Source organism: Aspergillus nomiae, assembly GCF_001204775.2.
Source record: "Aspergillus nomiae NRRL 13137 chromosome Unknown contig00448, whole genome shotgun sequence".
NCBI lineage: Eukaryota > Fungi > Ascomycota > Eurotiomycetes > Eurotiales > Aspergillaceae > Aspergillus > Aspergillus nomiae.
Window position 1 is genome coordinate 1 of NW_015378503.1, and position 25,798 is coordinate 25,798.

General features: G+C 49.8%; 9 protein-coding genes across 9 annotated transcripts; 5 read left to right on the forward strand and 4 right to left on the reverse strand.

Annotated features, from left to right (window-relative positions):
• Positions 1 to 506, forward strand: ANOM_009431 (RNP domain protein; the record flags this gene model as incomplete). Its single annotated transcript, XM_015554687.1, has 3 exons — positions 1 to 95; positions 163 to 316; positions 367 to 506. Coding segments are annotated over 3 exons (389 nt in total), but the record flags the coding sequence as incomplete, so codon positions are not given.
• A 1,655-nt stretch (positions 507 to 2,161) lies between these two features.
• On the reverse strand, positions 2,162 to 4,887 carry ANOM_009432 (SLM1 family PH domain-containing protein; the record flags this gene model as incomplete). Its single annotated transcript, XM_015554688.1, has 6 exons — positions 2,162 to 2,860; positions 2,914 to 3,343; positions 3,397 to 3,734; positions 3,788 to 4,275; positions 4,351 to 4,461; positions 4,524 to 4,887. The coding sequence occupies 6 exons, from the start codon at positions 4,885 to 4,887 to the stop codon at positions 2,162 to 2,164; spliced, it is 2,430 nt and encodes an 809-aa protein (XP_015402357.1).
• A 3,089-nt stretch (positions 4,888 to 7,976) lies between these two features.
• Positions 7,977 to 9,248, reverse strand: ANOM_009433 (Tim17/Tim22/Tim23/Pmp24 family protein; the record flags this gene model as incomplete). The annotated part of the gene is made up of 4 exons (XM_015554689.1): positions 7,977 to 8,470; positions 8,535 to 8,729; positions 8,791 to 8,910; positions 8,972 to 9,248. 4 exons carry the CDS (start codon positions 9,246 to 9,248, stop codon positions 8,376 to 8,378), a joined length of 687 nt encoding a protein of 228 aa, XP_015402356.1. The 3' UTR covers positions 7,977 to 8,375.
• Positions 9,249 to 9,663: 415 nt separating this feature from the next.
• On the forward strand, positions 9,664 to 14,218 carry ANOM_009434 (ubiquitin-specific protease UBP2; the record flags this gene model as incomplete). The annotated part of the gene is made up of 11 exons (XM_015554690.1): positions 9,664 to 9,685; positions 9,763 to 10,514; positions 10,577 to 10,784; positions 10,837 to 10,882; positions 10,937 to 11,337; positions 11,396 to 11,484; positions 11,541 to 12,078; positions 12,147 to 12,822; positions 12,882 to 13,302; positions 13,365 to 13,536; positions 13,647 to 14,218. 11 exons carry the CDS (start codon positions 9,664 to 9,666, stop codon positions 14,216 to 14,218), a joined length of 3,897 nt encoding a protein of 1,298 aa, XP_015402359.1.
• A 994-nt stretch (positions 14,219 to 15,212) lies between these two features.
• ANOM_009435 (3-oxoacid CoA-transferase) lies at positions 15,213 to 17,008 on the forward strand (the record flags this gene model as incomplete). The annotated part of the gene is made up of 3 exons (XM_015554691.1): positions 15,213 to 15,385; positions 15,444 to 16,623; positions 16,695 to 17,008. Exons 1-3 carry the CDS (start codon positions 15,323 to 15,325, stop codon positions 17,006 to 17,008), a joined length of 1,557 nt encoding a protein of 518 aa, XP_015402358.1. The 5' UTR covers positions 15,213 to 15,322.
• A 343-nt stretch (positions 17,009 to 17,351) lies between these two features.
• ANOM_009436 (ubiquinol-cytochrome c reductase complex assembly factor 2) lies at positions 17,352 to 17,894 on the reverse strand (the record flags this gene model as incomplete). Its single annotated transcript, XM_015554692.1, has 2 exons — positions 17,352 to 17,723; positions 17,789 to 17,894. Coding segments are annotated over 2 exons (459 nt in total), but the record flags the coding sequence as incomplete, so codon positions are not given.
• A 371-nt stretch (positions 17,895 to 18,265) lies between these two features.
• ANOM_009437 (metal homeostatis BSD2 family protein) lies at positions 18,266 to 19,512 on the forward strand (the record flags this gene model as incomplete). Its single annotated transcript, XM_015554693.1, has 3 exons — positions 18,266 to 18,289; positions 18,390 to 18,860; positions 18,934 to 19,512. 3 exons carry the CDS (start codon positions 18,266 to 18,268, stop codon positions 19,510 to 19,512), a joined length of 1,074 nt encoding a protein of 357 aa, XP_015402360.1.
• Positions 19,513 to 20,171: 659 nt separating this feature from the next.
• On the forward strand, positions 20,172 to 22,408 carry ANOM_009438 (uncharacterized protein; the record flags this gene model as incomplete). The annotated part of the gene is made up of 3 exons (XM_015554694.1): positions 20,172 to 20,370; positions 20,497 to 21,424; positions 21,475 to 22,408. The coding sequence occupies 3 exons, from the start codon at positions 20,172 to 20,174 to the stop codon at positions 22,406 to 22,408; spliced, it is 2,061 nt and encodes a 686-aa protein (XP_015402362.1).
• Positions 22,409 to 23,059: 651 nt separating this feature from the next.
• mpkA (mitogen-activated serine/threonine-protein kinase SLT2) lies at positions 23,060 to 24,675 on the reverse strand (the record flags this gene model as incomplete). Its single annotated transcript, XM_015554695.1, has 5 exons — positions 24,540 to 24,675; positions 24,259 to 24,391; positions 23,759 to 24,200; positions 23,432 to 23,702; positions 23,060 to 23,366 (listed from the first exon to the last, which is right to left on the reverse strand). Exons 1-5 carry the CDS (start codon positions 24,650 to 24,652, stop codon positions 23,060 to 23,062), a joined length of 1,266 nt encoding a protein of 421 aa, XP_015402361.1. The 5' UTR covers positions 24,653 to 24,675.
• Between the last annotated feature and the right edge of the window lie 1,123 nt (positions 24,676 to 25,798).

A 25,798-nucleotide genomic window follows, 5' to 3' on the forward strand; every position in this document is an offset into this window, starting at 1 on the left:
CTGGCTTTGAGGGTGTCCCCTCGGTGCCCCCCAACCCGTTCACGGATTTTGCAACCTCCGGAGGCGAGAAGGGCCCGGTTATCTATGTCCGCAACGTAAGCCTCCTTTCGCGCTCAAGTGTCATTCGTGGACCCGTGTACTAATGTGTGGTGGTAATCATAGCTGCCCTGGTCCACCTGCAATGAAGATCTGGTCGACCTGTTCTCGACTATTGGAAAAGTAGATCGTGCAGAGATTCAGTACGAGCCCAATGGTCGCTCTCGCGGCACGGGTGTGGTCCAGTTTGACAACGCAGAGACGGCAGAAACTGCAATCGGTATGTTTTTTAAGCCGCATCTTCCAATGCAAGCACTGACGCTTGTACAGCCAAGTTCACCGGTTATCAATACGGTGGCCGTCCACTCGGTATCACTTTTGTCAAGTACATGAATGCGGGAGCTGGCCCCGGAGACGCCATGGAGGGTACCGAGCCCACTGGCGGTATCACGCAGGACCAGATCATGTAATAGTATCGTATTCTTTGCTCCTTTCGACGGACCGATGAGGTCGAAAAGTTTGCGATGTGATTACACCCCGGTCAAATGACTGCATGACCAAAGTATTCGTGTGGACGCGATGATGCTACTCTACCGCTTTTGATGCCTCTGTTTTTGTCTTGTTTGTTTTCTTCTCTGGTGATCTGGTTCTGTGGGACAAATCGGACCTTGATTCTGCTTACTTTATGTTCTTCTACGGGTGAGTTTGTGATTGACCATGGTCTGGCTTTGCTCTGTCTCCCACATCTTGGGTGGGGTTTCCACTAGAAGATTTCGGTTCTGGAGAGGCTCCTTACTTCATTTTCGAGTTGGCTTTGGTAGAAATTGCAATACCCGATCGTTTAATGTTACGCCAATGCCAATATTCTTGCCGTTCGCGGCATCAGTTCTTCCCTTTAACTGTTCTTATCAACTCGTATTCTATCATCCGGTGTCTGCCATTATTATCCATTTCAAAGGGCACTGCTAGAATCTACGTAAGTGTATTACAAGGGCACCTATGGCAGAGAAAGTCCCGATCTATATACGCGCAAAGATATAAACTACGTACGCTAGTAGGTATGCAATAAGATCATGCAACAACAACAAGGCTATATATATAGTAAGACCATCACTTCCTTTTCCAATTACCGCATAGACTATGACAGACTCGGTTTCAGTTGCGTTACTCCATACCAGTGCTGATAGTCTGCAATACACAACTGTGGATCTCCGCTCCTAGATCAGTATATGTATATTTTCAAAGCCCTTGGAATATATAACATACATTCCCACCCTATTTTGTCTACAAACTAAACAATATCCAATCGTCCACTTCAAATATATATATATATATTTTAAAAAGACAAAATAGCCATAGATCTTCATCCCAACGTAATGATATTTCAGCATAACCTAAAGTTTTCTTTTAACTCATAACAACTCGTTGAACAAAGCGCAAAACAAACAGCCGATCTAGGAGCCCGATCGCGTAAAGCCAAAAGCAAAGCATTGCATTCGAAAGACCATCTCAGGGTCTTCGATAGGAAGAATAACAAAGTGAACTCGAACTCGAACTTAGGGTAAATCAACCAGGGAACCGAAAACGCCCCGGGGGGAATAACAAAAAGGGGGAATATAATATGATACAGACGAAGAGGAATTGATGGAACCTGAACCTGGAACCTGAAACTCAAGCGGGACGAGACAAAAAGGAAAATTCGAACAAAGGAAATGCATAACCATAACATAACCACGCACCCTGTCACCTGAGACCTATGAAACCCTGACCCACGCCCAAACTTTCGGATTGTGATCCTGTACCTGTTACCTGTACGCCTGCTTATCCGATCATGTGTCCGACCTTGGGTACTTGAACGCCAGAAATGATCATTCTTGTGTGTTTTCTTCGTGCATGGGAAAACTGAGTGACCGTTGAAAACAAAGGGAAGACATCACAACAAAGGAAACAAAGAAAAAGGAAATGAAAAAGACGCAGATCGAAACAAGGGAGTGAATGAGCATGTATGTCAGGAAACATACATGCTACTGGTCGGTACTTGCAAATATTTATAGAAGAATTGAAATGTGACAAGTGAGATCAATCCACTTGTCGGTGGAACCTGCCTTATTGGCCATCCAAGCACCTATGCGGGGACGTTGGCTGGTGGGTAGTGACCTGGAATCTTGAGGTCGAGGGTGGATACGCTGTTCTTGGTCGCAGCGGGGGGACGCTTCATGCCCTCGTTCGAGTGGGGGATACCCGGACTAGGAGTGTTGATGGGCACTGCCGTGGTTGATGAAGCTGTACGGACAGAGGGTGGCCCTTGTCCTTTGTTCCAGCTGTCAGTCATAGGCTCATCGGGTCCGTGTGATATCGATTCTGGCCTCTCATCTATCGAGGTTGGGACAGTGTTGAGAGTGTGATCTGTCACATTTGTAGTGGTAGGCGCAGTCGAGGTGCTTTCCCCCCGATTTCTCTGTCGTGACAGAGAGCTTTCACGAGAATTGGTTGCCCTCAATCCTGCAATCAAGTTGGGAGCCATATTCCCTCTCTCAAATCCAGCGGTATCCTGAGTGTTATCATAGATTTGCTGAGCCTGCACTTGTTTCTGATGGTCGGCCGTGTTCATCCAGCCGCCATAATAGCTGTCGTGTCTCTCAAAAGGTTGGCGCGTGATTTCACCCGCCTGGCTTGAAGGCTGCACCTGGTCTATATCCATATCACGTTCAGATATGGAGCGACGTGTGCCTTGGAGAGGGGATTTAGCGTCAGGGAGCGATCCGACGGCGGCCAACAGATCTCTCTCGCCGGAGCTCTCTCCACTTGATGGCGACAGTGGGGCCTGTAAATGGCGGTCTATCTGCACGTCACTGGGGAAACGGCCGCCGGGTTCACGCGGTTGAGATGCCGGGCGTCTTGGTTTAAAACCACTGATCCTGCCGAGTAGGGCGTGCGATCTGCTTCATCCTCATCCATAACCCTATCACTGCTGGTAGACGTCCGACCGAAACTTGCACCACTTACAGTGCGCACATGTTTCCTGACAAATGCATTCCTTGCTTCACCGGTCTTGGAGATTAGGCTTTCGACGTCTTCGTACCACGCCTTCATCGTCTCGTGCGACTCGGCACGGAAGACCCATGAGTGTCCCCGGTGCATCGTCCCCGTTTGCCGCCCTTTCAACATGAACTTGTGAGATGAGGAGTCCGGCTGCGAATGCGAACCAAGCTTTTGCTCCGGGAGATACAGCGACATCACTGGTGTCTGCCAGGCCACTCGATCGGCGGACTTGAACTCGTGAAGATGAGTCGGAGACAAAACATACCTGTATCATGTTAGTGACAAGAGTAACGCCGAGAAGGAGATGATAGAACCCACCAGCCAGGCGTGTAGCTCTTGAGATATTTGCTCTTACGTTCGAGCATACCGGATCTGACCTCTGCAGCGGCCGGATGGTCTTTACCAGGGTAGGAGATATTCTCCACGTCCCGAAGGGGGACTCGTGGATCGACTAACTCGTCGGTCTCTGCGATGAACGAGTTCCATTCGTGGTCGTGTGGCATCGAGATGGGCCCTGCCCGAAGCTTCTCCGCGGCATCGTACGCCTCGTCGGCTTCCCGTGTAAGGATGTTGGCGTAAGTTTTGTATGCCTTCTGAATTTCGCTAACCACGATGGATTCCAATTCGCGACCAGAGTTTTCCAAGTTCAAAAACGCCTGCATCACGAGTTAGCAAATGTCAAGGTGACCCATGATGTGAGGTCCCATACTCTGTGCAAATAGTTTTCTTCTTCGATCTGCTTTTCAATCTGCTTGTCGACACCCAAACGGATGATAAACGGGTCTCCCTTTCCCGCTGTGGCTGCGGAATCCGTGTCGACCAGGCCTAGGGCTTCGTGCAAATGGCGGACGGATTTGCGTGTGGCGTCAACTTCCTTATCAATCGAGTTTCGAAAATCGCCCGAAAGACTCCTGATCTCCTTGGTTTTCTTTTGAAGGTCGTTTCGGAGTCCCATTAGCTGAGCGACCAACTCGTTTTCTACCTCAGCAGCCTTGCTCGCTTCTTGATACGCCTGTTTATGGAAATTCCGCAGAATATCGGTCGCATCTGCCAGGCCGCCGGATTTGAGAAAGGTGGGGGGCAACGCTGTATTGTTGATAACAGTTGATGCCGACATGAATAGTTTGGATCGAGTTTCGTAGGATTTCTGGAGTTCTTTGAAGAACACAATGAGATCCTTTAGGACCTTACGCCAAGCTGATGTATGTCAGAAACACAGATTCCTGTGTACAAAGGGTACACAGCTGCGCTGTGCTACAAGAAAAGCCATACCTTGAAAGCGATCTGCTAAAACTTCCGTCGGGTTCCCATTCGTAGGAACAGGGATGTAGAACGCGCTATTGTGATCTTCGGCGCCGTCGACGCTATACTTCTCCTTGTCGCCTAAGATAGGCTCCTCACACTTCCGGCGCGCAGGCTTCTCTTACTCCCGCTGCGTCGCATACTGCCTCTCTTGCTAAGGGAGGACTTCTTTTTCAAAGTCCCGGATCGCGTGGGTGTCGCAGAACGGGAGTTGGACATCTGAGATGCGGAGCGCTGTACGGCGGCGGATGATGGGCCCTCGAAAGCGACGGAACCACGTTGGCTGGCGACATCGAACTCCTCATGGAATCGACCGTTATGAGAGACCGAGGGCTCGGTAACAGCCCCAGAAGCAAAGTTGTAGCCGGAGTTGGAGGCTATAAAGGAGTTCGGTCTAGAGGCGGACCGCGATCCATAGCCCTGACCTGAGAATATGGGATTTGCGGGCTGTGAGATGGCGCCGTAAGGGTCCTGCAGCGGTGTCTGCGACCGGACCACTGTGGCCATGGTTGATAGGGTAGAAGAGGAGAAGGAGGGGGATTGGAGAGGGGGCGGCGGCGAATGGCTTTCGATAAGGCGAGCAATTGGGCGGTGCAAACCAGACCCGTGATTGAGAGTGTAGTGTGCCTAAAGTCCGACGGTTGGTCGATGCGGGCCGAGAATTTTGGTGAGAAGTATAACCAGAGACGTATGGGGAGGGATGTATGTATATGTATGTATGGAGTAGTGGTCAAGACAAATCGCTTTTCTAGAAGGCAAAAAGAAGGGGAATAGGAGAAAAGATCAACCAGAGAAAGTAAAAAAGAAACCCTATATGAGAACTGAGGAATTCAAAAAAAAAAAAAAAAAAAGGAGAGTGATAATTTTAAAAATCCAGATCGGGTAATGTCCCAATTCCCAAGATAAATCACCAGAAACGGTTTTCTGGAATTGGTTACCCAGCGAACGGGGGGTTTGGGACGTGACCTCCTTGAACTAAGGGCGCGAACTAAGAAGCGTCCAGAGGGTCTGGAGCGAACTGTTTGCGGGGGGTTCAAGGGAAAAGGTAACGACCTCCTAATCTTCGGCGATAGTGTCACTGTCGTCGTCCTGTCCGGCAGTAGTCACGGCCGATCCCTCATTAGAATGTGCCCCACCGGGTCGACTATTAAAGGATTCGGCGCTGGGATGGGATCAATAATCAGAATAGCCGTCTTTGGCCTGGAGGGAAACCCAGATCATGCGATATTTGAGTTGTGGTGGTCAAGGAGAAAAAGTACGATCGCAGCAATCAATCCTGAGCCAAATGCACCCAGCTGAGAGAGTGAGGGGTTATCTAAGTACTATCTGGTTAAAGTCTTGGACGGTTCCGGATGACGTCTACGCCCGGCGAAAAGACTTCAAGGCAGATGCGACGTTATGACGACCAAGAACTACGACTGGTTCCCCAAACAGTGGAAACGGAATCCCCGGACCCTAACCAATCTTCGGCGTGAGCAACGGACGAGCTTCACGAGGAATGATTGGAAAATGAAAAGAGGAGAAGAAGAAGGTCGAAGAGAGAGAATGGGGAGGGAGAGAGAGGCATCCATGGAATGGAAAGGTAATAATGACATACCGAGGTAGAAAATATTTTTCAATCTCCAGCAACGAAGGATGGCAGCTGAAGAGAGAGAGAATGTTGATAACAGAAAAATTCACAAGTATAGTAATGATGTTCCTTACCTAGGACGGTACTTAATTCTCTGTACCACTACTCGTAAGTAGTCTACTACCAATCTCTATTGTCTGGATCGAAGAGAACAAATAAAAGAAGAGTACGTACTCTGTGCCATGTACTCTGTATGGAGGAAATCCCTAACCACCTCTTTTAATCCTTGGACAATAGCAGGTCAAATAATAATGTTACCGACTCAGGCTTAGTGTGAGGTTGGTATACTAGCCGTACCCATGTCCACCCGTCAGTGTATCCTCCTTTTCTTTTTATTACTATGTATTCTATTTCTCTTAGTCGTAGAAAGCCTACCAGGCCAGAGAATGTTAGTTTGATTACCATTTCTATTATTAAAAATACCCTTGGGATTAAAAAAAAAAGCCGTTGCCTGTTCACCGGCAACGAACCATTTTTCTGCTTGGGTTGATTCAGGAGTATGCAGTAGTGTCAAGCCTATATTGATTTAATCAATATCCAACAAGACAGAAACCATTCTCAAGGCGAATAATTGCAGGATGTCGCGAACTAGTCCAAATGAAAATATCCAGCGTCATCGTCACCATCATCGGTTTCTCAAATCATTCGTTCCCCTGGGACCGAGTGGACAGTGGCTGGGTCAACACTTGAGAGGCTGACCTGTGGCGATGGTTCTCCCCCTTTAGCTCATATCAATCAATACGCCAATCAAACATCCCGATCCATATCTCAGTGGATCAAATTTAATCATACGGAGGAAATCATCATCGACTTTGCATCTTCCTAGCGTCTGCATTAATTGTTCCTCATGTCTTCGTTTGGTTCCTCTCCCACCCCTTTTCCGACCTTCCGTCCAGTGGCAATATCTCCACTCATTTCACCCCCTCTTATAGGTTACGAAAGAAAAAAAAGGAGATATTCGGGCCGTGCTCTTGACTTCCTCTCCGGGACGCGATGAGGCAGCAATTACAGTAGACTTCCAAGAAGTGAAAAGTAAAAAGGGAAAAAAAACCTTCTATTCGACGTCATGCACGGTTCATCGCTTTCCATGTCGATCAAAGCCGGAAGGTTTCCAGAAGACTGGTTCGGGCAGATTCCCGTTCATACTTACAGAAATACTCCTAATTGAATTTTTGATTTCCCATACCTGACTAAGTCGGAGGAGGAACTAACTAGCATAGTAAGTATACTATACAAAAGTACATCTTCTACTACCAATTGTATCGAAGCGAAGGATGATGCTCCACGTCCTCCCCCCTTTTTGCAATAGACAGTTTAGCACCTCCACCCACTCCCTTATTCAATGTTTACTTCTTTTCATGAGATCCCTCAGAAGGGCCTGGAGTTGTGAGAGACCTTGCAGATAGTTGGTGATTAGTCGATCCTGTCGTAAAACCTGCCGGTCTGATTCATGGAGCTACAGTACCCAGAATCGTACCACAGAAACCGCCGCCGCCGTCGCTGTATACACTCCCAAATCAATCATAGGGCAAAACTCTAGTAGTAGTTGCAGCAAAGGTTGTTTGTATACTGCCGTAGGGTTCCGGCGGCGAGTCAAGGAGGATGATATCAGATCCCCTGACTTTCCCCTGCATCAACCTTGCATCCCTTGGGCTTGCTTCAATTGATTGACAGCGTTCTGTCAGTTCCATAGATCATATGGATAGGGCGTTCCGGTTTTCCGTCGTCTCTTACATGATCCTTAGGTCAGCCTAATGCGGGTGGATACCTGAATATCAAGGCTGAAGTGATTTGATAAATCCGCCATGTGATTGGTCGGCCACGCTCCAGACTCCGTCATGGATGGATGTACCGTACGACCTTACATAGTGCCTCTATAAGCTTTGTTTCGATATTATGAAGCTTAACGATCTAGGGCCTGTAATCGCTTCAATGGTGAAACTTGCTTTTGCTCTATTTTAAGGCACGCCGTTGATCCTCCAAGCATGGGTTGATCCTTATCGCATAGTCTTGCAGATAGACCGCCGCTGGTATCTAACATCCCTCGCTGCTTCACTCTAAATATAATCGCAATGCACATTGAAGAATGACACGGCATACATAGCTCAGCATATAATGTGTTGGCTGTACGCAATTGGTCCCTTACGCTAGAAATGTAATCACGCCGCCACCCATGCTCTTACGTTCATGTTGGTCAAGTGATGGAAAGACATCAACACAGAAAACATGACCCATGAACAATGCAATCTCCAGTAAAGAATTTTGCCAAAGTTGCTAGCTAAATGTGTTCGACATATAAGGGTAATTTTACACAAGGATACTGGGAATCGGCAGATTGAAAAGAGACCTGGAAACCGAACTATATTCATGAAGCGGGAGCCTGGGATGTGGGGACCTCGATACCGTATGCTTCCTTGATTCTCTGTGCCCGTCTCTCGGCGTAGCCAGGACCATAGAGACCTATAGATCACATCAGCGATAATGTACCTTTCTATCAAAGCCATGGCACAATTGATTGACATACCTCGTCCCTCACCCAATTCGGCAAGGGTCTGCTCGCCCGAGGTTCTGTATGACTTCCGCAATTGCTCCCGACGCTCGAACTCATCAATATCGGCGTTCTTCTTGTAACCCCACAACGATCCGCCGGTGTATTCGAAAGCGCCCATGGCGGTTGCCAGTGCAGCACCATAACCGAGAAGGGCGGGGAAAGTCCGGGCTGCACAGCGGTTAGAATAACGTGATGCAATGGCAAATTGAGAGAAGATATGAACACGGACCTCGTAGACCCAGGATCGCACCAGAGAAGAAACCGCCCAATGCGACGTTCCAGTGATCCTCCTTCTCCCGCAGGTTGGCGGACGCCGTCTTCACGAACTCATAGGTACCTCCCATTGCCGCTGGATAACAGTTGTCAGTAAAGTCGAGCATAACACTGGCCGATTCCAATTGCATCCATACCGAAAACACCGATTGTGCTGCCGCTTCTCACGAAGACACCGAATGGCCCAACGTTCTTCCTGGTGAGGGTGTTCTGAACTGCCGAGGCGAAAAGACCCACTCCACCAGTGAGCATAGTGGTCTTCATTGTCGCCTGGATCGCATCCTTAGGATGGTAGCTGTGGTCTTCAGTTTGTCCAGCCATGGTGGCGGTTGAATCTGGAATGGGCTTCTGCTTGTAGTGGGCGAGTCGTTCCGACGGTTCGCTGGGATTTTGGGAAGTCGCGGTTTCTGCCATGCGGCACCGCCTTCCCCAGGCTCTCCTAGAGCTTCATGTTTAATGATGGGAGTACAGATGGCATTGCTTACCATACGACTTTGTCGGTCCCTTTCTGTGAGGTATCTAATTCTCGATCTATAATAACGGCTCCTTCTTTTGAAACGATCCCAAAAATCAACCCCGTCGGTGGTGGTGAATCCATCGTCCAAGTTGCCGCCCGCTTGCTCCAACTGCAGTGGGCTCCCCGCCAGCCCAGCTGCCAACGCTCTTTCTATTAGAATCGAATGATTTCTTGGCTTTCAGGTGATTAATCACAGCAGATCTACATCTAAGAGGAAGATAATAAAAACCATCTTTATGGAAATTTTTCTTTGAATAACTCTGGATCCCTCGGCTTGATCCCCGCCAACTGTGAGCTCAAACGAGCGTCCCCATGACGTCCTTTCAACGGTCAGGTAAGTAGCTTCGCCCGATGCGGGAGCGCATTGCTTTATTATGCACACGGTACTGATATGGACAAACCGACGACCAGGCAAGACTGCCCCCCGTCTTGTACAAGATATATACGAATATGATCCTGTTCACCCTCCAGCGACCGGCCGCAATCTGCTCGCGGACGTCCCGCCAGTGTTTCCTGAATACTACAATGGACCGCTAGAACACATCTCATCGGCTGCTTGCCGCCATAACTTTGTATCGAAGCCAGCACAGAGTTATGTCCCTCAGTCGGAACAAGGCAATACTGGGGCCCCTACAAAGGTGTCGGCCGTGTGCTTGAGGTGCCGCTATCATTTGCAGGTTGATGTGAGCTCTACGCCCGGTATTGGTCAACCTAGTGCGAGGTTTTCAGATCACGTCCACCATCTGGTATATAAGTCCGGAAAATACAGAGGCGGCGCTGCGCCAGAGGAGGTCAGCCCTAAGGGGCAGTTGCTGGAGACATTTCACTATGAATGTTCATATCTGTCTTGCTCCGTTGCAGTATCTGTGCGGTTCGCTTCACCTGTCCTCAATGATGAATGGGTGCGACTGTTGGTAGACCCCGAAGTGCTACGAGAGCGGGCGAACGAGGCGTTTGCAACCCATCCTGACCGTCTGGAAGGAGTTGCCCCGCCCGCGCCTCTCAATGTCTTGCTGAACTTGCGTACATATATCAGCAACGCTCTTCTTGATAGCCAACAGAGCAAGTCGATCTCAGCGGTTAATAAAAGATTCATGACGTGCTTTGGAGTTGAAGGGAAGCCCTGCAAAGACTTGCTAGCATTCCTGGGATTTAGCTTTAAGGTTTGTAAACTTGCACTGTACCGTGTGCTTGCAAGTTGCAATGTGGTTAATACTTTGACCAGAACGAAGGCTTTTGGGAGCCTCCGCGACCGAATCCGTGGGCAGAGTTCCCTTATCGCGACCAACAAAAAATATTTCTCGATGACGTTATACACGAACTTACAGCACTCATAGAACAGAGGCCAGTGGTAGAGAGGAAGGGCCACCAGCTAGAATTTAATCGTCAACCAGTCTTCAACGATCTCCTCTATGCATTGGAATCTTTGGACTGTAAGTGTATGCCAACAACTCATGCCATGGCATTCATGCTAATAATACTTAGACCCAAAGGCCTCACGACCAAGTGAATTTCAGATGGCTCCTCAACCGTCTGTCTCAACTGAGAATCACACCCTTGTGAACGAATGCTAATCATTCAACAGTTACTACGAAGACCTGGGCGTCGTTGAAGACATGGCGTCTTCATCAATCATAGAGGCCTTTAACCGACAAGTCTCGGTGGACCCTGCTAGGACTCCTGTCTACCTAAAGTGTCTAAAGTCAATTGGAATTCTCAGAGGAGGGGATGATGGTTCACTTATAGATCAGGCAGTCCAGGTAGCCTACTCCGAAGGGAAATACACCGAAGAGGACGTAGTTGATGCCTACAAATACTTTGGTCTAAGCCACGATGATCAGCGACTCACAGAAGACAGCATCATTGGGAAATTCTATGCTTATCTAGGTGCCACTACTGCTGTTCAGGAGACCGAGACCCGCAGACAGCTATGGAGGATAGGAGATAGCAGACGGAGTGAGCGGATCAAGGCAGCAGCGGAAGAAAGTGCGACTGAGTTGACCCAACCAGAAATGGCTCTCAATGAGATAACTAACGGCAATAGGGGTGTCAACTGCTGAACAGGCCCAGGTTTTCCTTGGCGTTAGCGCTGACACATCTGATGATTTTGTTATGGCAGTTTACACAGCTAAAGTATTTCTTTGATGCCTGAAACCTAGCTTTGAGCCTTTGTGCTGACTTCACTCAAGGTCAACGACAATCCATCTAGCCGGGACCTTGCTCGCCGTGCAGTCCAACTGCTAGCAGAGGAGCGAAAATCGGATGCCTTAAAGCATTTCCTCAACACAGGCGAAATGACTGCTGGTGAGATGGACGTTGCTGATGCCTATCGTCTCCTTCAGATACCCGACCGCACCGTGGATGAGGGGGCAATCATGGCAGCATACACGATTTGTGTAGACGAAGCTCCAGCACAAGCTGAAAACTACAATCAAGCGTTGCGGATTATCGCGAAAGATAAGAACAGCCCTCTGCTGAGCAATATGGTTTCTGGTTCCGCCACTAAACCTGACCGTAACCTGGCTGAATGGCCTGTCGGACTGCAGAATATTGGCAATACCTGCTACCTCAACAGTCTGTTGCAATTCTATTTTTCAATTCGTCCATACCGTGATATGGTCTTGGACTTTGAGAATTTCAAAATGGAGATAAATGAAGATATGGTGAGCCAAAAGCAGGTGGGGTCTCGCAGAGTGTCGAAAAGGGAGGTTGAACGGTCCCAACGGTGTAGGTGATGTTCTTAATTTATTGAGTATGCGTGTTCGATGTGAAAAGCTCACGACTATCTGCTCCAGTTCTCAGAGAATTGCGAACTCTCTTCAATGACATGATCACTGCCCCAGCAACTTACGTTATTCCCACCCAAGAGCTGGCACGGTTGACGCTGATCAGCCCTTCCAACGAAGCCGCTATCCGTCGCCGGTCGACGATATCTGGAATCAGACCTAGTGCTCTTGGTGAAATCAACGGTGTGCCGGTGATGGGACCTCTCGGGCCCCCACAGCAGACTACAGAAAGTGAAGCCAATGAGCTCATAGCTCCGGAGCCAGAGAAACCCCAACGCTCAACGACAAGCGATGTTGATAGCGAGGCAACCCTTGTTTCTGATGGCACTAGAATTGATGCCGTGGTCCCGCCTTCTAATGACAAGGAGCCCGAGCCCCTACGTGCAGATTTTCCGAAGACGGTCGCGCAGGGCGAATCAACCCCTGAAGCAGTTGAGTACCAACCATCCGACAAGCCGGCTTCTGCTGAGCAGAATGGGCAGAATGAGCCGTCTAGCCAGCCTCCTCCAGTTCCTCCACGGCCCGGTCCGCAACCTGATCCGCAGAGGCAACTTATAGAGGAAGTGGAGATTGGAGCTCAACAGGATGTGACAGAAGTAATCAACAATGTGCTGTTCCAGAGCCAATGTGCCATCAAGCCAATCTCTCTTGCTCCAGATGGTGAACAGCTCGATCAAGTGAAAGAGTGAGTTTCATTACCTATTTATCTCACGTTCTGGGCTGACCGATGCTGTCCTTTAATAGCTTGTTTTACGGTAAAGCCAAGTCCTACATCCAAACAACTGAAGGTGTGCGATCAAAGGAAGAATGGTGGTGTGATATTAAAATCGACGTCGCGACTGGATCACGAGATATCTATGCTGCCATTGACGGTGCTTTCGACGTCCAGAAAGTTAGCGTAGATAATTCGGTGGCGGAACAGTTCAGTGCAATCAGCAAGCTGCCGCCAGTTCTCCAAGTTCAGGTCCAGCGTGTCCAGTTCGATCCTGTCAAGAAACGCTCCTTCAAGTCAACCCACCATTTAGAATTGAAGGAAACTATCTACCTTGATCGGTATATGGACACCCAACAACCCGACATCTTGAATCGCCGTCGCCAGTGTTGGGAATGGAAAAATACGTTAAGAACACTCGAGGCTCGTCGAGCCGAGTTGCAACGCCAAAGTGTATGAACCCACCGAAGGATGGTTTTCCATCCACCGTGAATAGATGTGCTGACTCCTCACAGGAGGCTGATGGCCTAGACATACCGAGCTTATTCGATAATGCCAAGGATGTGCTAGAAGAGCTGAACTCTATGAAGGAGGACCCTGAGACCGCAGCAGACGCAGTTCCTATCAACCCAGAACTTATACCTGAGCTTAATCAACTTTCTCAGATAGCGAGGGCAGAGCTGAACTGTACGTGTCACACTATTCATCTTTCTCTGCTCTCATCTTTCCTAAGCTCCTATATTGTTTCGACATATGGCTTGGTTGTTGTGGAACATTTATACTCACATGATTTCTAGACATCGAGCAAGAGATCAAGGATTTACAAACTATGATCTCAAGCCAGTTTGCTGATTACAAACATTTGGCTTATCGTCTCTACGCTGTCTTCGTTCATCATGGCTCCGTTTCATTCGGGCACTACTACATTTACATTTGTGACTTTGAACGGAATGTTTGGCGGAAATATAACGACAACTATGTCACCGAAGTGCACGACCTGGATGAAATATTTACGAGCCAGGACCGCCAAAATCCCCCGACTCCGTACTTCCTAGTGTATGTCAACGCGACTATGAAGGACCGTCTAGTCAGTCCTCTTTGCAGGGAGATACTCGAGTCTCCTCCAGACGATCAGCCGAGTGTAGATGTGGCAAATGCTACTAACGCGGTTACTGCACCGACAACTGCAGAAGATGTGGATATGAACCCACCGGCGTACGATGAGATATGGGCTGACAAAGGCACATCAGGTACGGAAGATAACCACCATATAGAAGATAAAACGGGCCCCACAGGCGTGGGGGGCAACGGGGTCACTGGCAGAGGGCCCTCAAACAAAGACACTGACTTCCATGATGTGCAATGGTAGGCTCTGAAACAATACTTCCGACCGGAGTCGCGACACTGAATCCATTGAAACGGAAAGGGTTAGATGATGTGGCTGGCTCAACTAGCTAAGCTGGGTGGCCCTCTGTGCAGCGACATCTGACCGTGATCCCGTGCCTGGTGCGCTTATATTTATGATACTGCCTATGTCGTCCTTTTCTATGCTGTACAGATGAGGTTTGGCGGTTATTTTCAGCGGAACATGTAGTTTCGAAGTGAAGGCCACGGCAACACCTATTGATAAAGACAACCTTTTGCCCTCGCCATTCTTCCCAAGCTCGATCCAATGAGGACACACTTAATTCAAATTACCTTGGACGTTTAAGCCGTTCCTATGGCCATGCATACGTCGACCACAAGCCGCCCATGCATTTACAGAATCTTCATGTCAGGTGTGAGATGTTGAGTTATTGTTGTTTGTACATGGCAGCGGGTCAGTACTTATTGTTCCTGTAAATAGCGGGGTGATACCATTAGTTATGACTGTCTATGATGTACAATGACATTTATCTGTGTCTAATATCGTCTGGTTGCATGCTCTAATTGAACCACGTGACTCGGACGGCGCCGCTGATCCGACAAGGCGGGCCGCGGATCGGAAACGGAACCTTGCCCGCCATCGGCAGTCCACATCGGCAGGGTAGCACGCTGCCTTCATTCCGGAAGTTGACGAGCTGTAGGCTCATAGGATTGAGATTGGCGTAAATAATGTAGAATGTCTTTGCGATAGGGATTGTACAACGAAAGTGCGGTTATTTTTTGAAGTAAAGCAAATGATGGATAAGAGCTTGTTGCCCAATCTCCAACGAATGCGGGGAAATTCCGGGGGCACTAAGAAAATACCCCTAACGGGTACTAGCTTTCCGCATCTCCGCAGCAAGCCGCCGTCGGATTCCGCCAGACATTATATATCCGTTCGTACTGCTCCTTAGCTCACGAGCGTAACTAGAGACATCCTGACCTACTGATTCTCAGTGTCTTCTTGAAATCTCACGAAGAGACTGACGCCTGGCTTGATCAGTAGCCACTCTTAACCGCAGCCGTAGTGCTTTCTGCGCGTCTAACCCCGCTAGGCTCTCAATTCACCATGCCTTCACAAGTTGCTACGTGTCTGCGCCTTGCGCGGCAATTTTCTGCAGATCCGAGCAAGGTAGTGCTCTCAATCCAGTGATATCGAGGCGGGATCATACTGACGAGTCTTCTACTAGCATCAACGATTCCTTGCGCGTGCATTCTCCAGCAGCGTCCGTCGCTCCGAGATCAACAAGGTTGTATCGTCTGCGGATTTAGCAATCAAGGACTTGAAGTCCAACTCAACCGTTCTGGCAGGTGGTTTCGGTCTTTCTGGTGTACCAGATACTCTCATCAATGCTGTGCGAGCAAACCCTTCGATCACTGGGTTGACGGTGGTCAGCAACAACGCCGGTGTGGATGGAGCGGGTCTTGGCCTTCTTCTCGAATCCAAGCAGATCTCGAAGATGATTGCCAGCTATGTGGGCGAGAACAAGACCTTCGAGCGCATGTACCTAACGGGCGAGATTGAGTTAGAGTTGACACCACAGGGCACCTTGGCTGAGCGTTGTCGGTCGGGCGGTCATGGAATCCCTGCTTTCTACACACCTGCCGCTTTTGGTACGGTTGTGCAGACAGGTGAGCTGCCTTTGAAGCACAATGCTGATGGCACCGTCGCTCTGCGGAGCCAGCCCCGCGATGTCAAGGTCTTTGATGGCAAGAGCTATGTCATGGAGGAGTCTATCAAGGGTGACTATGCCTTTGTTAAGGCTTACAAAGCCGATAAGCTGGGCAACTGCCAGTTCCGCTATGCTGCTCAGAACTTCAACGGAGCCATGGGTCGCAATGCTAAGGTGACAATCGTTGAGGCGGAGCACATCGTCGAGCCTGGTGAGATTGAGCCGGCTGCTATTCATCTGCCCGGTATCTACGTCAAGCGTGTTATTCAGAGCACAACACCGAAGGGTATCGAGAAGTATACCTTTGCCAAGGAGGAGGGTGAAGACACTGCTGCCCTGGGCAAGGGTGAAACCGCCGCCAAGCGTGAACGTATTGTCCGCCGTGCGGCTAAGGAGTTCAAGAACGGGATGTACGCAAACCTGGGTATTGGTATGCCCATGCTGGCGCCCAACTTCGTCGATCCTTCCGTGGAAGTCCAGCTCCAGTCTGAAAACGGTATTCTGGGATTGGGCCCCTATCCTAAGAAGGGCCAGGAAGACCCGGATCTTATCAATGCCGGAAAAGAGACGGTTACGCTTGCGCCCGGTGCGGCTTGCTTTGGCAGTGACGAGTCCTTTGGCATGATCCGTTCAGGAAGGATCGATTTGACTATTCTGGGCGCCATGCAGGTGAGCGCCAGAGGTGACTTGGCTAACTGTAAGTGCTTCTGCATATGATCTTCTTGTATAAAGCTTTGGCGTCTGTCAGTACTAACTGTGGCATTATAGGGATGTTGCCTGGTAAGATCAAGGGCTTTGGTGGTGCTATGGATCTAGTCTCCAACCCCTCCGCTACAAAGGTGGTTGTGACTATGGAGCACACTGACAAGAAGGGCAACCCTAAGATCGTCAAGCAGTGCGAGTTCCCATTGACTGGCAAGACTTGTGTCAGCCGTATCATCACTGAACTCTGTGTCTTTGACGTTGACTTCACTGACGGTCTTACTCTGGTTGAGCTTGCCGACGGTGTCACTGTTGATGAAGTCCGGAGCAAGACAGAGGCTCCGTTCAAGGTTGCTGATGATGTGAAGCCCATGCTGTAATTGTGTCATTTTTTACTCTTTTTGTTTGCATGTCTGCATGTCGCCAATTCGCAAAATTATGGGATTTATAAGCGTATAGTTTGTGAAATCATGTCGGGTACGGGATCTGTTGTATATACCAATTATTTCAGAAAACAGTTCATATTATTCAAGAATATGTCTTGGACAGTAACTGTACATTGCCCCCACCAGAAGATATTGAGATAAACGTGATGCGGTGAAGGTAATCTTTATCCGTGATCTATATTCCCATCGCAGTAGATAGATAGTAGTACATTGAAGCATAAGTATACAAACTCCTCAACCCATCCCTAACTTCCAAGATTGCCAATATTGCAGTACCCTAGCTAAACCTGAAAAGACCCTTCAACCTCGCGCTGACTCTCCCCCAGAAATCCCGTGTCGGAGCCTCTGAGAACTCTTTAATGACATTGTCATAGTAGTCCGGGTTACCCGTCGGCCGCCGCAGCTTAGCAGGCAATGGATACCGCCGGACATAGCGATCTTCCAACAGCGACGACAGTGCATTCAAAGAGGCCTCTGACAGAGGCGGAGGTGGCGATTGTGACGACTGTTGTTGCGGCTGCTTAGAAGGGTTCTCTGAGGTTTGAGGGAGGTGGGACTGGAGGTATGTCTGAACGGAGACGGCTGAAGGGCGGACATGGTCAACGGGCCAGTGTTTGAGAAGGTGGTTAATGCGCGTGATAGTTTGGGTCTAAAACAGGTGTCAGGTCACTGTTGGTTGATCTAGTTTGGTTGCAGGAACAATTCAAGACTTACCGGTGGCTTGGACATGATGGTTGCGACTGTGATGGATGAGCGAGAAAAGTGGTCTATTAGGAGATTTGGAATTTTGTAAAACACCAAAAGCCAGCGGGATTGTCCCGGACACAAATGCAAGTGATTAAGTGGGTTGCGATGTGTTGTCGGAGTAGCGATATCTAAATTATTTGATATGATCTACGCGGACAAAAAGTCAAGTCACGGGGGTGGGAGGAATGCCCCAGGCAGCAGCAACGGTTCTCAGCCACTGACAGAGGCTCTCTCCACTCCGTCATGTAATCGCCCTCATTTCCACCCCATCCTCCATCTACAGTCGATCCCTTTCCATCCTCATCATCGATTGCTCTCGGACGCTCTTTATTACTTGTCTTCTTTGTTGGTAGTACTATAAGGCCTCTGTTGTGCATATTGATCTTCTCTCTTTACCGCCCTTCCCCTCTCTTTCCGGATTTCCTTTCCTCGCTCTAGCTCGTCATGAGCTCGCAGCGCTATCAAAGGGTAAGAGTCGCCCAGCATCCTGGTCTGGTTGCAGGTTGCATAGGAGTTACCGACAAATTGTGAAATTCTTGGGACGGGTTGCTGATTTGGTGATTTCTAGGTAAATGCCCACGATGAAGATGAAGAATCACAATCACGATCGTCAATCCCTCTCCGGGGAACACCAAACTCTCCACCTCCCTCATTTCGCTCTCGTTCCACCTCTCCATCATCCAGACGCCTTCTCCATGACGACCCCCTAAACAACGATGCAGATCAGACGCTGGCCGACGCATTTGATGACGAGAGTGACTCCGAAGCGGATGAGCCGGATGACCGTCAGCGACTAATGCGGGCTCAGCCGGATTCGCGACCAGTGGCAGGTAGCAGCAGTGCGAGCGCTAGTTCGTCATCTGGAGTGGGTAATGAACAGCAACCGTCCAGTGAAGAGCGCGGTGGGATCCAGAGGAGGCAGACACTCCTACCGAGTTTCAGTACTGGTAGCCGAGTGATCAGTTCGACAAATGACGGTGTCTTTGCGAATCTGGCGGCTAAGCCAGAGCGTGGAGAGAAAACCGAAGACCTTCCACCGGTGTGTATTCACCTACTGCTTTGTGTTGAGCGATGCGTATTCTCTTGAGCCCTTACTAACGTCTTGTGTATAGTCCTATGAAGAGGCGGCTGCTGACGCTACCCCTCCGTACTGGGAGACTACGATTTTGGCCCCCGGAATATCATCCGACGAGGTGTACGTTGATGGGTTACCAGTAGGGTCCGTTTTTTCGTTTGTCTGGAACGCTATGATCTCCATGTCCTTCCAACTGGTCGGTTTCCTCCTGACCTACCTTCTCCATACTACACATGCGGCGAAGAATGGAAGTAGGGCTGGTCTCGGTCTTACTCTCGTACAATACGGATTTTACATGAAAGGCGGAAGTGATACGAAACCGGACGATGGTGCAGACCAATACGTGACACCTCCGGACCCCAACAGTCATAATTTTGACCCTAGCTCCGTTACTGATGGATCTGGGAGCGATGGCGGCGGTGGTGGTGTATCCGGGATCTCCACGAGTGAATGGATTTCATATGTTCTCATGATTGTTGGTTGGTTCATCTTAATCCGCGCTATCAGTGACTATCTACGGGCTCGACGCCACGAACAGCTGGTGCTGCAAAGCCCTGACCGAGGCCTTCCTGTGCCAATCATTGCAACAAATGAAAGAACAGAGACCGTTGTTTAAGTTGCCAGCATAGTGATCTGCAAAATCTTGGACGGGTTGGAGCCTTGGAGCCTGGGCGTTCTGTCTTTTTTTTCTTTCTTTTTTTCCCTACTATACTTTGCTTTGTATGGGTAATGCGCGCTAATTCCCCCGACGGACATTCCATAAGACGTGAAGTCCTCATTTCGTTTATCTTTGAGCATGGGAACACTTGTAACTATTTGATTAGAGATACCAAATCTGGAAGACATAGCACTTGGCATTGATGCCCTATCGTTGTCCTTTGTACGCGTCTGTCATTCGCCAGCCAGGCAACCTTTTTTTTTTTTAACCTCCCCCTACACCCCATTCTTTGCCTCCTCGCCTTGCTAGTTTATTATTCCCTTCCCAACTCTTAGTTCTATTTTTAACATCTACTCATCTCTCAAATAAATAGCGCTTGTCCTCGACTATCTTCACAATGTATGCAAGTCTCGACTGACCAACGATGGCAGAGTGATTTTCGTCTTCAGCTCTTGGCGGCACTCTCCGCAGCCCGTCCGACGTCTCCGCAAGCGTTTGTTTACCGTGCCTTCGTATTTGCTCATTTATTCTCTCCATATTATTATCCCCTCGACTTCTCACCCTTTCCTTCTTGATCCCTGACGTTTGGAGATCTGTTCTCTTGCTCTCTCCCGTAAATGGCCAAGGTCGATGCTGCGGCGGATTCTCCGGCCGCCGCATCGCCAAACCACAGCCTTCCCCAAGGCCCCGTTGAGGCTCGCTCGTTGTCCTCTATTACCGCAGTAGCCTCGAATCCCCCGGCGTATCCACGGAATCCGACACAGAAGAAACTTGATCCTTTGGTTTTGTATATCGTGAGAGTCCCGGGCAGTAAAGGTACGTCATGGTCGGTTGCTGCATAGATGTACCCCGCATAAGCGGTGGGAGAAATTGACCGATCATTTAATTTATTCAAGATTGGACGATGGATGCTAATTTCAACGTCGTTGGCCTGCCCTGTAGATGTCTTTCTCTCTCCACTGAAGCCACCAACGAAAGCCAGTGTTTCGGCTGAGGCCATCAATGCTTCCCTCTACTATCTACATGTCTCGACGCCCGAGGACGATGTCTTGCTCCAGGAATGTGAGCAAGAGCGCGAGGAAGAGGCAAAACTGCGGAAGGAGCGTGGAGAGGAGGCGGATGTTCCTCCTGAGTTTGCGAAAATGAATCAGGTTCGACGAAAGCCTGTTCCAGGCGGCTGCGGCGGTGGCGCAAAGGTGGACGCTGATGCACGCCCTCCTCTCCCTGCTCACCGATCCAATGTGTCGCTGCCAGAGAATGTTCTTCCGGTGCCAAATTCTGCGGAAATACCGTCGTCTCTGATGCCGGCTCGTCCGAGCTGGACGGGGAGTCGCTCCTCGATTGATATTCCCCAGTCTGCGGCTCAGATGACAACGGACAGTCGCGATCCCTTCCGACATACGCTACCGGGTGACGAGACTGAAGCAAGGCCGCCATTACCGGCTCGCCCGCTTCCACCTGTTCCGAAGGATGAGCTCGCATTTGAGCTGGTCGAGGACAATTCTGCGCCGAAGAAGGCCAATCGTTGGAGTGCCTTGTCGGGGTATTTGCCCGGACGAAATGCGGAAAACTGGAAGGAAAAGTATGAGGTCCTGACCTCGGGCCGTCACAGCCTCGACTCCAGGAGACCGCAAGTGCGACCACAATCGGCTCATGCGAATCCATCATCCAATCGCATGAGTTCTCCAGCGAGAAGTCCAGGCCAATCTCCAAGTAGGAGACCTTATGACAGCAGACCGCCGGAAAGACCTGGTTTCCACATCACCCTCATCCGTCGTGATCCTACCCATGGGAGTCAGTGGAATGTCGCGACAATATCAACACCGAAAATGGACGGCAGCGCCATTGACATCGAGGTGTCCACGCCAGGGTATAACCGGTTCGCTGCGCAAAGCGAACCGCTCTCACTGGCCAGTCTAGGAATCAACCTACCTTCCGAAATAAGCAACCGCATCTCACTGTCTTCGTCTCGACCTACTCAGGCCGAACTAGCAGAGAGCACCCCCAGCCAACCATCGCATCCCCGAAAGTTCCACCGCAAACTCAAAGTATCACAGCCATACCAGGAAAACGGCCGAGGCTCCTTAGACCCAGGAGCCAGCGACCCTCACTCGACCACGGAACCAACAGTCCCTCGAAATCGAACACCTCTAAGCTCAAAAGCGGCTACTACACCTTCACCTCACCCTGGAACGGCACCTGCACATTCTCCACGAGTGTCAACGGCCGCAGCCTCAAATGCAAGCACATGATCCCAATGCCCTCAACAGGCCCGAACGGCGCCCCCATCGACAATCCCGCCGTGACAGTCGCCGAAATCCGCTTCAACACTCCCTTCCAAGCAGGCCATCTCCACCACCAACCAGGCCCTTCCCACATCTCGCCCTTCACCCTCAGCCAAACCCCAGCTTTCAAAGACCCCACCAGCAATCCCAACAGCCACGGCCACAACCTCGACCCAAGCTCCTCCTCCCCGTCAGACCGCACCTCAAAGCGCGCTAGCCTCGCTCAATTCCTCAACCCAAGCGCGTACAACCGCCCGCGTGCCCGCTCCGGCGCATCCGCCCACTCCATACCCTCTAACTCCAACTTCGGAGCGCCCACCCGCAAACCCTCTACAAGCAGCACCAGCAGCGGCGTCGCAGACCTCGAGGACGGACCCCGCCGTCCTCTGCGCCGTCCACCGAGCGACGACCGCCTCGATTTCTCGCTTGCGCGAGAAAACGCCGGGGGCGGCATGCGCGGAAAGAGCGCTAAACTAGGTAAACTGATCATCGAGGATGAGGGTATAAAGATGCTGGATTTGCTTGTTGCGTCTTGTATGGCTGTTTGGTGGAGGGGTTATTACTATTGATTGATGAACCTTTTTTTTTCCCTCCTTCTTCTTTCAAGAGTATATGGAATGGGTTGATGGGTTGATCTGATGTGCATGGGGATGGTTTTGTTTCCCTTGATTTCATGTAGTCTTTGCTCCTATGTATGTATGATTGACGATTGATGAAATGATTATATATCCTCGGATTTACTGTGCTGTTATCAGAATTAGAATTATGTTAGTCCAAAAGGAGAAGAATATGAACCACAAATAGATAATAGAGTACTTTCTCATATATGCTATACTATAATCAACTACTTCATCAGATCTATCCATTCATCAATCAAAAGATCAAACTAGCGCTCAATTGCAATGCAACTGCCGTCTTTCTCATGCACGCTTACACACAGACCCAGGTCCAATAGCCAGTCGCCAGTAGCATAGGTAAAGTCGGGTACATACAAGAACGGAACGGGAGTGAACCAGTCCTCTCTTTAACCTTTTGGTATGTAAACAGGGAGGAAAAAGGAAAAGGGATACTGCTGGAAACTAATTGCATGGCATAACCGAAGATGGGGGAGCCCGTGAATATATTTATGTTCTTATCATATAGGCATCCGGAAACGCCTGCGAATTCCAGGGACGAAGATATTCACTTGGGTGAAGGGATTGTATACCACCCATGCCCGTTTATTGTACGTCCATTCCACGCTGCAGGGACGATTCCAGATCGTTGTGAACGCCACCGCCCGCGGCGAGCGCCTCCTGAGGCTTGGGCTCCTCTTGCTTCCAGACGCCCTGCTGGTTCTCGGGGATCGGGACGTTGGTCTGCTGGGCGATCTGCTGCTGTTGCGCAGCAGCGGCGGCCTGCGCCTGGGACTGCTGCCGGACGACGGCACGGAAGCGCACGACTTCCTCGTAGATCATACGACGCATCTCCTGTACGTCGTCCACCACTTCGAAGTGGAAATCGAAGGTTGTGGGGCACGTCGCTCGTCTGATGCGTCGTGCCAAATGTGCAGGTATGGGTGCTCCAGGGCCTCTTCAACCGAGATACGCGACGAGGGGTCGAAGGCCAACATGCGGTCAAGCAAGTCAAGCGCATCGGGGTTGGCACTGGGGAACAAGCGCTGGAAGGGGATCTTGGGCATGAAAGGCAAGTTCCGAACGTACTCCTGGGCCCGGGGAGAGCCAATGCGACTCAGGGTCTCCTCGTTCGGGGTGCCCAGGTAGTGCAGGATCTGGTTGAGCTGGTCGACATAGTCACGACCCTTGAAGAAGGGACGGCCGCCGAGGAGTTCGGCCAAGATGCAGCCCACAGACCACACGTCGACTAGTGTATGTCAGCAAAGTAGACGGTAAGAGCATGCCAGGGGCAAAAACACATACTAGCTTTAGTATAACTCTGGAAGCTCAACATGATTTCCGGAGCACGATACCATCTTGTCGCGACATATTCGGTCATGTAACCTGCGTTCTCTTCCGGATCAATCGAGAAACCACGCGCCAATCCGAAATCGCAAATCTTGAGTTCACAATCGGCATTGACCAGCAAGTTTCCGGGTTTCAAATCTCTATGCAAAACATTGGCCGAGTGGATGTACTTCAGGCCACACAGAATCTGATAAATAAAGGACTGGAAGTGGGCATCGGTCAAGGGTTGTCCGGAACGGATAATAGCGGCGAGATCACACTCCATCAACTCTGGGCAAGGAAATGATATCAGTAGCTGTGCGTGGACCATGTTCAGGGGGGCGGCCTTACCCTCATACAGATATGTTTCGTTGAAGTTATCTGGGCGCGGAATGTCCATGTCATAGAGACAAGTGATCTGCATGATCCGGTCAGCCCTATCAGCTTCAGTGGCATCAAGTCGGGACCAAACGTACATTGCGGTGGCCTCGGAAATGTTGAAGTAACTTGATTTCTCTCAAGGCGCGCTTAGCCAAGATCTTCTTGCTGAAGACATTGGTGACTTTCTTGATAGCGACACCTTCACCGGTTTGAATGTTCGTGGCGGCACTAGATAGCGAAACCGGAGATCGTCGTCAGAATGTGGTGATCCAAACAGCTTTATATGATCTTCATCTTCGCATGGCCATTACTCTCGATAGACCAGGGTTGACGGAGAGACGAGTATGTTAGAAGCCTATGACGATCTATAACGTACCAGACAATACCATATGCACCTTGACCAAGTTCCTTAGTGACATTGTATCGTTCATCCACAATAAAATCCTGGTTGAAGACCTTGAAGATCTTACGTCCTCGTAAATCAGACATGGTTTCGGAGGGGCGATGGAAAGGAAAAAAAAAAAACAAAAAAGGTTCCAGCGATCGACTGCTAGTAGCACGAAGGAAACTCGAGGCGGTAAAGCGAGTGTCGTTCTGTAGACGCCGAGAAAGAAATGGAGGGGGAGGAAAATGTGCGGTCGGTCCACCCAAAAGATAGTGGGGAAATTCGCGAGTACTTTTGTTGTTTCCTCGCTTTGCTTTCAGGTTTTTTATTATTTTCCTCCTTTTTCCTATTTATTTTTTGTGTCTCAGTCAGGGGAGGGAAGAAAGACAAACAGAAGACCTGGCGCGGGCTGGCTGGTCGATGAGAGGGAAAAGCAGCTTCGAATGGACGGAACGGCAGCCCCGCAGTGGGAAAGTCAATCTTCCGCCGTTGCGGCTCCTGAATGGGAATTAAGGGTTTCAAAACTTATGACAACGAGGCGCAGCAAGATGGGAATCAAAACTCTCAGAAAGAGATCCTTCCAGAGGGAGCAGGAGAGCTGGAAATAATGTCAGGCGAGGAACGACTAAAGCACGTTGAACCACACCCGGGTGAAAGAGGGGTGTAATTAACGCCGATCGGTTGGGGCCTTGCAGCTGGCAGAGGTTCTGGCGGCACCGAACATGCAGCAGCAGTCAAAGGGAGACAAGTGGGGATTTATTGCAAGTACTAGTACATACTTTGTTTGGTGCATCCAAAGAATGGAATCATAAACAGCTTTCTTTCAAGAAAATCGTTTGCTCACTCTATCATCGAGCTATTGTTCCACAACACAGCGTATAACAAACAAACGTATAGGGCGGCGTTTATGTATCTATTGCTTAAATCGTCGACAACAAGGAGGTCACTGGATGTCCTGGTTCGGTGGTTTGCCGCCCAGGATGGGGTGCCTAAGGCCCATCCGGGGAGGGGCTCTGGTGGAGCACTGATGATGACAGCGTCACACTGGTCACACTGTCACATTCTAGCCTCAACGCACCACTTGGGGAGAGCGGCTATTCTTGTCCCAACTGTGTTCAACTTGGATTCAACAAATGTATTGCGATTGGGGCATGTTGAAAGCAAGCGAGACAGCCTCTGAATGGATAAGGGGATTTTGACTGGCTAACATCCATCCTAATGCATAGCTTTTGTCAAGGGGAAAAAAAATA